The 11,229-nt window shown below is 47.1% G+C and overlaps 1 protein-coding gene across 2 annotated transcripts in view; it reads left to right on the top strand.

Moving 5' to 3' along the window:
* The window catches only part of CHST3 (carbohydrate sulfotransferase 3), a 63,145-nt gene extending 52,010 nt beyond the window's left edge, over positions 1-11,135 (top strand). For both annotated transcript variants that reach the window (XM_069071094.1, XM_069071093.1), the window contains exons 3-4: positions 6,136-6,411; positions 7,431-11,135. In XM_069071094.1, the coding sequence (XP_068927195.1) occupies positions 6,272-6,411; positions 7,431-8,670 (1,380 nt within the window). In that variant the 5' untranslated portion in view covers positions 6,136-6,271 and the 3' untranslated portion in view covers positions 8,671-11,135. The remainder of the gene's footprint in view (positions 1-6,135; positions 6,412-7,430) is intronic.
* The last annotated feature ends 94 nt before the right edge of the window (positions 11,136-11,229 follow it).

The raw sequence follows: 11,229 nt of genomic DNA, 5'->3' as shown, positions 1-11,229 counted from the left end.
TCTCTCTCTTCTCTCCCTCTCTACTCTCTCTCTCTTCTCTCCCTCTCTCTCTCTTCTCTCCCTCTCTACTCTCTCTCTCTGTCTTTGTCTTTTTCTCTATCTCTTTCTCTCTGTCTCTGTCTCCATCTCTCTGTGTCTCTGTCTCTCTGTTTCTGTCTCTCCTCCCACTCCTACAATTTCATTCATGTAGAGTACACCTTCTAAGGAAACTCCTTCTACCAAAACAGATCCACACCTGCTCTGTAATTTAAAGTCTTAGGGGCTGCCCAGGTACATTGAGAGGTTGGGTGATTTACACAGAGTCACACAGCCAGTGTGTGTTAGAGGCAGCAATTGAATCTTGGTCTTCTTAACTCATTCCAAAAAGCTGTCCATCCATAATACTGAGATTCCTTCTTCCCCTCCCCCATTTTACACACAAGGAAATACAGACTTAGAATAGTGACGTGTCTAGTCAAAGTAGAAGTTACAAAGAGGCAAATGTAAAAAGTTAACTGTCTCTGGAGTCAGAGGACCCAGGTGCAAAACTATCTCTGATGCCTTCGTTACCTTGGGTAAGCTAAAAACCCAAGATGGACCTTGGTTCCTTCATCTATAAAAGGAGAGGGTTAAGTTGGGTGACCTCTGACAACACTTTCAACTCAAAATCTATGATCCTATGATTCGGTGTAAGCCAATTATAAGGGAAAACTTTGGAACAATTAGAGTCATCTGAGAGTGGAAGGGGCAGCCTTGGGAGTTGGTGAGTGTTTACAGTCAATTCTTCTCACCCTCTTCTTATCTCTCTTTGTCTGGCTTCCAACATCATTGTTCAAGCAAAACTTCTCTCTCCAAAGTTCCCCATTGATATCTTAATTGGCGATGGCCTTTTCTCAGTCTCCATCCTTCTTCTCCTCTCTGCACCCTTTGCCATGGTTGACCACCCTCTTCTCCTTGATATTCTTTGTGCTCTAGCTTTCTGGGTCACTGCCCTACCCTGTTTCTCCTCCTCCTCCTCCTCCTCTTTATCTGACTGCTCCTTCTCAGTCTCCTTTGGTGAATCTTCATCCAGGTCATACCTCCTAAGATATGTTGTCCCACAGGGCTCAGTCCTAGGCTCTCTTCTCATCCCCCTCTTTACGTGGTGATCTTATCAACTCCTATGGATTCAATTTTCATCTCTAAGCTGATGATTGCAATTCCACTTATTTACTAACTTGTCTCCTGACCTCTAGCCTTGCATCTCCAGTTGCCTGTTGCACATTCTAAAGGAAACGTTCTAGGTTTCATCCTCAACTTCTCACTCACCCCCTCCCCCATGTCCAATCTGTTGCTTTTATTTTAGAAACATCTCTTGTATATGCTCCCTTCTGACCTCTGAAACTGCTACCCCTCTAGTACAGACCATCATCACTTACCTACTTGATTGTTGGGATAACCTGCTGGTGGGTCTGCCTGCCTCAGGTCTCTCCCCAAGCCAGTCCATCTTTCATCTATCAAAGCTGATCTCCCTATCAAAATGAGTTATCAAAGTGATCTTCCTAAAGCACTGGTCTGCCCCTTTTATCAGTCAGCTCCAGAGGCTCCCTATCATCTCCAGGAATAAATATAAAGTTCTCTCTTAGACATTCAAAGCCTTTCATACCCTGCCTCCCCCCTACAGTCTTCTTACCCCTTTCTCACTCCCACCTCCTTTTAGATCTAGGCACTGGCTTCTTTGCTGTTGCTCCAGCAAGACACTCCACCTCCCAGTTCTCACCTCCTTTGCTGACTGTCCCCTTAGGCCAGGAATTCTCTCCCTCCTCATCTGTGCCTCTTCCATTCCCTGGCTTCCTTCGAGTCTCATCTAAAGTTTCACCTTCTGCAAGAAGCATTTCCAAACCCTCCTTCATCTTAGTGGCTTCCCTCTGAGGCTATCCCAAATTTATACTGTATATATCCTGTTTGGACATAGTCAATTGCACATTATCTCCTTGAGAACTGTTGTTGTTGAGTCATTTTTTCTGTCATGTCTGACTCTTAGTGACCCCATTTAGGGTTTTCTTGGCAGAGATACTGGAGTGGTTTGCCACTTTCTTCTCCAGCTCATTTTACAGATGAAGAAACTGAGGCAAATCGGGTGAAGTGACTTGCCCAGGGTCACACAACTGGCAAGTATCTGAGGTTAGATTTGAACTCAGGAAGATGAGTCTTCCTTCCTTCCTTACTTCAGACCTGGCACTCTATCCACAGTACCATGTCGTTACCCCAGCTCCTTGAGAACAAGGACTGCCTTTTGCCTCTCTTTATAATCTCAGTACTCAGCACAGGCCTTGCATACAGCTGGCACTTAATGAATCCTTATTGACTGACCAAAGGACAACTGCTGTGTTGTAGACAGGTAGAGGGGATTCTTATTCCTAGAAGGGTTAAATTAGAGAAAGCAATGGAAAAAACACTATTTGCAATTAAATGATACTATTTGCAAAGCACTATGCTAAATACTGGAAATGCACATTAAAAAGTGATACACATAAGGGTCTTTGCTCTCAAGGGTTTCTATTCTAATTGGGAGAGACAGCACAACATGGAAATGCCCTTGTGGTCTTTAGGGTGTAACAGCAGGGCAGATGGCAAGATCCTCAGGGTCCATTGTTGGAAAGGGCAGATGCTGGTAAGATCTGAGGGGGCAAAGTTTAAGCTGTAACTGTTAGTAGATGAAAGAAAGGATCACAGACTGGCCTGACGGGTACTGCCCTCTGAGTAGGTTTGACTTTAGATGGCTTCTGACACCTTCAAAACCCAAGTTTCTATGATTCTGTGACCAGAGTTGTCTCTCCTCAGAGCTAGATTCCAAGGCCCAGAAATATCATGGGCTGTGTGAGCTGTGAGGATATTTGAACTTGGAGGCTTGGGAAGAGCATTTCCACAGAATGCAGAGCTCCGTGTGAAACCTGGTCCACTGCCCCACGTCTCCGACCACCCACAAACGGTTCTCCTTGCCTCTACAGGAGGCCAGGACGGGATGGGGATTCAGAGACCTGTGGATTCTCGGTTGAAGGAAGCTGAAATGAAGATGCTATGATAGGGATTCGCTCTTCCTTAGTCAGTCGTTTCTAAAAAAGCCTCAGGGATCCTCTGGGGGGACAGCTGGTGTCGAAGGATCCTGAGCCCATGAAACTTGTGGAATATTTTGCACAGGTGGGAGTGAGAAGGATGCTTCCAGAGAGGAGGAACACCAGGGAAGGGACCTTCTCTGGGAAGGCTAGTTCTGCCTAAGGGAAATATGTTGCTGATGTAGGTTGCTATGGGAGGTAATAATTTGTTTCTAGGAATTTGCCCCTCTTAGTATAAAGCTCATTGAGAAAGAAAAACAACCACCACGTTGTTTGTGACATGGACCTTTCCAAATTATAGAGTTAACTTTTGAGAAAGCAGCGCTGTCATCCAGCTCTCCAGATGTGCAGCACATCTGGGCTCAGAGGCTGGGCAGCAGCTTCCTGGGACTCCTTGGTGCTCACTCTCACTGCACAGACTTTCTGGGCTTATCAACAATCTCTTCAACGCTCTTCCTCGAGCTCCATCTTCTTTGATCTCAGCAGCATTTGAGGATGTCGACCTCCCCCTCTTCCTAGATGCTTTCTCCTTCTTGGCTTCCATGTCTCCTTTCTGAAGCATCTAGGCAGAGGAGCAGGCAGGACGCTGGACTCTGAGTCAGGAAGTCCTGAGTTCGAATTCTGCCTTAGGTGCTTATTAACCATGTAATACTGGGTCGTTTGCTTAATCTTTCTTCAGCTTCAGTTTCCTCATAGCAACCTCACAAGATTGTTGTGATGGGTCAGATGTAAGATATAACTAAAGTGGTTTGCAAGCCTTCAACAGTATATAAATTTTAGATATTATTTTTCTTTAACATTGTCCTAGTTCTCTCTCTCTTTTTTTTTTTTTTAAATTTTTTGGAGGCAATCAGGGTTAAGTGACTTGCTCAGGGTCACATAGCCAGTAAATATCAGAGGTCAAATTTGAACTCAAGACCTCTTGACTATGGGGCTAGTGCTCTATCCACTATGCCAACTAACTGCCCCCTGTCTTACTTTAAAAAAAAAAGTGCTTTGTTGATGCTTTTGAAAACAAAAACCCATCATTGTGACTTCCTGTCAACCCTCAATAGAACTCATCTTCGGAAAGGTGTGGAGGTGAGCATAACAGCCCCAGCATTGACTCCTCCTGCTTAACTCCACACCTCTAATTCACCACCTCTCTGCTGAAAGGGCGGGTATGCTTGACTCCAGACAGAAGTGGAATGGATGGCCTTGGGAAGCACATGGCCTCCAGAGCGGGTGGCATGACCCAAGCTGATGAGGCATCCCTTCCCACTGGGAGAAAGGTGACTCTATCGTCGGGAATGGTCTGTGGCAGGCTTAGGGTGCTCTTTCAGCTCTTCCTGGTTTTAGAAGTGTTTTGCCTTCAGAAATGAATCACTTTTTTTTTTTTTGCTCTTTTTGGAGGGGGACGGTAGGGCAATTGGGGTTAAGTGACTTACCCAAGGTCACACGGCTAGTTTTGTGTTGAGTGTCTGAGGTCGGATTTGAACTCAGGTCCTCTTGACTCCAGGGCTGGTGCTGTATTCACTGTGCCACCTTCATTCAGTTATAGAGGCCCCTCTTATAAGAATAAAAAAGGAAGAAAGGAGGAAAAAGCAGATCCGCAAGCAATGACAGCAATAACAAATCAGTCCAATCTGACAGTGTTCCACTTCCATAGACCCCCACCTCTGCAAAGAAGGGAGGGAGCTGTGCATCCTCCTGTCTCTTCTTTGGGATAAAGCTTGGTCGCTAAGTTATACACTCCTCAGCCTTGATGCTTTGTTGTTTATTTGCATTATTGTACTCATTATGTACAATTGCATACAATGGGGCACCTAGGTGGTACAGGAGCTCTGGGCCTGGAGTCAGGAAGTTCAAATCCAGTCTCAGACTCTAGCAGCGTGACCCTGGGTGAGTCACTCAACCCCTATTTGCCTCAGTTTCCTCATCTATAAAATTGGGGTATAATGGAAAAGGAAAAAAAGCAAACCACTCCAGTATCTTTGACAAAAAGACCCATGGGCAAGAAGAGTCCATGAGGTCACATAGAGTTGTATCCAACTGAATGACTGAACAACAACAGTAGTTCATGGTATATGCTGCTTTCCTGTTTGTGATTCCTTCACTTTGCATCAGTTGATAGAAATCTTTCCCTGCCTCCTGATAGTCTCCGAACAGTAGCACCATGACATTCATCTACCACTGCTTGGGAGCTGTTCCCTAAATCACTGGGCATCCTCTGCTTTCTCCCATTGTTTGCCACTACAATATGCACTGCTAGGAATAGTTTGGTTTTCCTGGGTTCTTTCTTTCTGTCCTTGACCTCCTTGGATTACAGACCCAGATCGTGAAGTTGTCTTTGGAACATAAAAAAAGATAATGTGTCTTCTGTTCATGGTTCAACAAAAATCAGTTTCAGATTCCAGCCAAGCCACATCATTCATTTTGGTTTGGGGCTCCCTTTGCTTTAGTTCCTATGGATAGGGGCTGTGGTTATTATTTTTCCCAGTTGGTAGTATTTTATTTTTTCCAATTACATGTAAAGATAATTTTCAATATTCACTTTTATAAGATTTTGAGTTCCAATTTTTTTCTCCCTCCTTCTCTCCCCTCCCAAGACAACATGTAATCTGATGTAGGCTATACATATACAATCATATTAAACATATTTCCACATTAGTCATATTGTGAAAGAATCAGAACAAAAGAAGAAAACCACAAGAAAAAAAAAGAGGAAATAGTTTGCTTTGATCTGCATTAAGACACCATGGTTCTTTCTCTGGCTATGGGTAGCATTTTCCATTATGAGTCTTTTGGAATTGTCTTAGATCATTGTATTGCTGAGAAGAACTAAGTCTGTAAAAGCTGGTCATTACACAATGTTGCTGTTACTGTTCTCCTGGTCCTGCTCATTTCACTCAGCATTATTAGTTCATGTAAGTCTTTCCAGGTTTTTCTGAAATCTGTAGCTGCTATAGTTATTTTAAACCCCCAGAAGGATGGGGTCCTGCATCTATTAGTTCCAATATCCTTTTTTTTCTTGCTTCAAAATGTAAAATGTTTAGCTGACATCGCTTTTCTCTTTCTGCAGGACATGGGTGTTCTCCACCTGACGACAAGATCAAAGATGCGGTCCAGCTAACTACCCAAGGTTAGCGGCTGGACAGCTTGTTGGGAGGGGAAGGAGCTCCCAGAGCTCCTCCTTCCCTTTCTGCCAACCAATCCCCATGGAAAGAGGACATTCTTGGCCTCAGGACACTCGGGACCTTCTACACAGCCTGAGAATGAGGAGCAAATATGCTCTTTTCCTACTGTTTGTGGTTATCGTTTTTGTCTTCATTGAGAAAGAAAATAAAATCATATCAAGGTAAGAATGAGGGAACCATTATTCATTGTTTTCACAAATTCCTTTATTCCTTGAACAAAAGTACCTACTGTGTGTGAAGCATTATTTGAGGCACTGGGGCCCATGCAAAGTTTGGATAAGACATTATCCCTGCCCTCATAGAGCTTGTAATCTAGTAGGGAGATGAGACCAAACAATGAAACAAAAACCCTTTCAGCCCCATTACATTCATGTGTCCACCCACCCACCCATCCATCCATCCATCCATCTACCTATCTATCTACCTACCTATCTACCTATCTGTCTGACTGTCATCTATCTATCTATCTAGAGAACTCCCAATGAGGTAAATCCTACCAATACGGATTGGTACCTGCTTCACCACTTGGGGACCAAAACCAAATATTATACATATTTGTTATAAGAGTTTTCTTTTTCTTTCTTTTTTCCAGTTGGTGAAGGGGAGGTTGGAAGGAACGAAAAAGTTGATTGGGGGCGGGAGGAGATTTAATTTTTTTAAAAAAGATAACTGCTTTCCAGTCTTGATTCTGCTACTGTTTCCTTATTGGGAAGGGGAAGGGGCAGTAATCTGGGGTTAAGTGACTTGCCCAGGGTCACATGGTTAGTAAGTGTCTAATGGCAAATTGGAACTCAGGTTCTTCTAATTCTAGGGCTAGTGCTCTCTCCACTGCACCACCTAGCTACCCCTGCTACTAACTGTTGGCCGTATGAACTTGGGCAAAATACTAGACCTCGTTGGTCCTCACTTTCTTCCTCTGTCAAACTGGAGAGTTTGATCAGCCTTAACATCCTTGGATTCTATTTCCCTAAATCAGGGATTGAACTAGACTAGAAAGAATTGCTGCAAGGAGGTTTCCTGAAGGAAACGACTTGTGTGATGGCGTTTCGCTGACACTAACCCTACCAGTGATAATATTTTTGAAAGAATTGGATAATATTTGTAAAGTGCTTTGCAAACCTTAAAGTGCTACATGAATTCAAGCTATTATTATCACTGTTATTTCCCTTTGTGCTCACAGGGTCTCCGACAAGCTGAAGCAAATCCCACAATCCCTAATGGACGCCAACAGCACCGACCCAGGCCTGATCCTTTCCGAGAATGCGTCCCTCCTATCCTTGAGTGAATTGGACTCTTCCTTCTCCCAGCTCCAAGAGCGGCTCCGTAACATTACCCTGCAGCTGGGCGAGGGGCCCGAGGAGCTGCCCCTAGGCCCACGACGGCACGTGCTTCTGATGGCCACCACCAGGACCGGCTCCTCTTTCGTGGGGGAGTTCTTTAACCAGCAGGGCAACATCTTCTACCTCTTCGAACCTCTGTGGCACATCGAACGGACAGTGACCTTTGAGCCCGGGGGAGCCAATGCCGCTGGCTCCGCCCTGGTCTACCGAGACGTGCTGAAGCAGCTGTTTCTCTGCGACCTCTACATCCTAGAGCACTTCATCACCCCTCTGCCCGAGGACCACTTGACACAGTTCATGTTCCGGAGAGGGTCCAGCCGCTCGCTCTGCGAGGAGCCCGTGTGCACGCCCTTTGTCAAGAAGGTCTTTGAGAAGTACCATTGCAAGAACCGGCGCTGTGGGCCGCTCAACTTGACCCTGGCCGCGGACGCCTGCCAGCGTAAAGAGCACATGGCCCTCAAAGCCGTGCGCATCCGGCAGCTGGAGTTCCTCCGCCCCCTGGTAGAAGACCCCCGCCTGGACATGCGGATCATCCAGCTAGTCCGGGACCCCCGGGCCGTGCAGGCGTCCCGCATGGTGGCCTTCTCTGGCAAGTATGAGACCTGGAAGAAATGGGTGGCGGAAGGGGAGGCCCGCCTGCGGGAGGACGAGGTGCAGAGGCTTCGGGGCAACTGTGAGAGCATCCGCCTCTCGGCTGAGCTGGGCCTCAGCCAGCCCTCCTGGCTGCGAGGCCGCTATATGCTGGTGCGCTACGAGGACGTGGCGCGCCTGCCTCTGCAGAAGGCCCGGGAGATGTACCGCTTTGCGGGCATCACCCTCACCCCGCAGGTGGAAGAGTGGATCCGCAAGAACACCCAAGCCCCACGCGACAGCAGCGGCATCTACTCCACCCAGAAGAACTCCTCAGAGCAGTTTGACAAGTGGCGCTTCAGCATTCCCTTCAAGCTGGCCCAGGTGGTGCAGGGGGCCTGCGGCCCCGCCATGGAGCTCTTTGGCTACAAGCTGGCCCCTGATCCAGCCACCCTCACCAATCGCTCCATCAGCCTGCTGGAGGACCGGGGCACCTTCTGGGTGACGTAATGGTAGAAGGGGGACTGGATCCTAAGCCACGCCCCCCACCCTCAGCCCTATGACCTCCTACTGATGTCAGCTGCCAAACTGAAACTCGACAGATGGTCGGAGCAATGACACCGAGCCTGAAGAGGGTGGGGATGTGGTGGCCAGGGTCATCCAGTAAGAAGTTAAATGAGCCAGGCACGTCCTTCTTGCTAGAGAAGTAGGCCTTATCCCCACTCCATCCCCACCCCCATTTATCTCTTTCCTCCCTATCCTCTTGCCACCAAGATTTCCTAGGACAGAAAGAGACCAGGGCAGGTTCCTGACCCGCTTCTGGGATTTTCAAACCTCCATCTGACAAAGATCAAGGGGGGGGGGGGGGAAGGGGGCGGAGCTTGAGGCTAGTCCAGGCCTACCGATGACTTCGTTTCACCCTCTGATGGCACACTCTCCATACAAGTGCTGCCCTGTCCCTGCAGGGTCCTTCTGTATTAAACACCCAAAGAGAGTCCTCTCATTATTTTTATCATAACAGAAGATGGACCTGGAGGTGAGAGAGACATGGCCTGGGGCCTGGGCCACCAGCGGCCTGCCTGGGATAATAAGACTGAGCAGAGGGCCTCATTTAAAATGGCAAACTCCCAGTCCCAGTGAGGCCCCTGCCTGTACCTGGTTCTCACTACTACCTCCTTTTATCTCTAAGTTTCCTCACTTTTGTTGCAGATTGGCTGCATTAAACTGGCTTTTGGCCAACCCTTATAGAACTTATTTATGACACCCCATCCCACCCCCAAGGGCCCTATCCAAAGGCATTTGACTCCTCCAGCTTGTGGACTGCCCAGGAATGATCAAAGCTTGGCCCAGGGGGACAGATAAAGGGCCCCTTTGGTTGGCTAACTGATTGGGGGAGGGGATTTAGAGCTACGATTGGAACAGTGCCTAGGGAAGGTTCAGGGGAGAAGGGGAACAGGACAGCCCTAAAGCCCTATTCCTCTCTAGAAGACATTGGTTCTTTTCCCACCCCTTCTTCAGACCACAAATTAGCCATCAAGGTGATAACCCAGTGTCTCATAGCCCCCCCTCTCCCACCTCCTTGAGGTTTGGGGGAGAAAAGCTGTTTAACTTGGTAGGAGACCATTATTTGGGGCTGTAAAGTTATTTATGGCTTGGTTTCTTCCTTTGTTATTGTTTTTTCAGCAGTAAGTATTGGTTGGAGGTTGCTGGTAGAGAAGGCAGTTGGGGCTTTGAGGGAGACTGAAAGAACCAAAGGCAGGGAGCAGGAGCCATTGCTACAGGGGGTCCCCAGACACAAAACGAGGCAGCTGGAGTCAATTTGAATCTGCTCAGCCCTTCCTCCTCTGCCATCACCAGCCCTGCTTTTCAGGAGACTTTTCTTCATTACCCCTTTTGTTTCCCAGGGTTGTGGGGTGCTTCCTCTTCTCTGAGAGCCACCCTGGCCTCAGTGCTGTCACCATGTGCATGTTAATGTCCAATGACAAGCTCCCCCTCCCCCCTCCAGGGCCATGGCCTAGAAATTAACACATAAAAAATGCAGTTGTTCCACAAAGTTAATTAATTCCACCAGCATTTATTAAAGTGCCTTCACGTTACCAAAGCTCTGTACCAGGGACTGGGCATCCAAAGACAAAAACAAGAAAACAGTGCCTGCCCTCTGGGAGCTTACATTCCCCTGGGTAATTCAACATACACAAGGGAGAGTTACACATCCAGTCATGCCAACCAGGCCAGCATATTTGGTGAGAGAAGAGTGACCTTCTAGTTGGGAACTAGTCATAGCTCAGGGGAACGGGGAAAAACATTCCTAAAGGCAGCCAAGATACAGAGTGTCCAGAACCGTAATGGATTCATCCTTGGTTTGGGGGCTGTTTCAGTGGCAGGGGAGAACTGTAGTCATGTACGGATGTCTCCATTCTTGATTTCATATTCTAAGTATGGGCAATGCAGGAATGTGTCTCTAACGCCCTCCCCAAAAGAGAGATCTTCAGTTTGAACAAACTGGACTGAGACTCAGAGAACCCAGTAGCACTGTCTGGGAGCCTCTTCCCACCTCAGGATGCAGTGTTGCTGAAGACATTTCTGGCAGGTCCAGAAATGTGGTGTTTTTTTTTTTTTCCTAACAAGGAGACTACTTTCCCCCTCCTTCCTGTCCCCACCTCTTCTTTACCTCCTGGTTCCCCAGAATACCAGCTCCAGCTAGCACCTCGATAACAAACGAGGAGTAATGGAGAAACCATTACCTCCACTGCCAGTGTTGCTTTCTGGGGGCTTGGTCTTGCACATGCTGCAGGCTCCCTGCTCCCACACCACCATCCTCCCTCCTCCCATCAGAGATTTTTGGAGAACTCTATTGAAAATGAACTTGGGAGGGGAGGGTTTTCTATCTTTGGAATACTGTTCGCTGCAAATTGAATTAATTTATTTATTTTGTGAAAAGATGAAAAATTAAAAAAATAGTTTATTTGCAGAGAGTCTGTGTTATATGTATAAATACACTAAAAAAATCTGAGAGAGAGAGAGAGAGAGAGAGAGAGAGAGAGAGAGAGAGAGAGAGAGAGAGAGAGA

Source organism: Petaurus breviceps, unplaced genomic scaffold, assembly GCF_028583685.1.
Source record: "Petaurus breviceps papuanus isolate PSGF00001 unplaced genomic scaffold, PetGlider_PUasm1.0 90825, whole genome shotgun sequence".
In the NCBI taxonomy this organism is placed as follows: domain Eukaryota; kingdom Metazoa; phylum Chordata; class Mammalia; order Diprotodontia; family Petauridae; genus Petaurus; species Petaurus breviceps.
The sequence above is the reverse complement of the archived record's forward strand: the minus strand, read 5'-3'. Positions and strand labels throughout refer to the sequence as shown.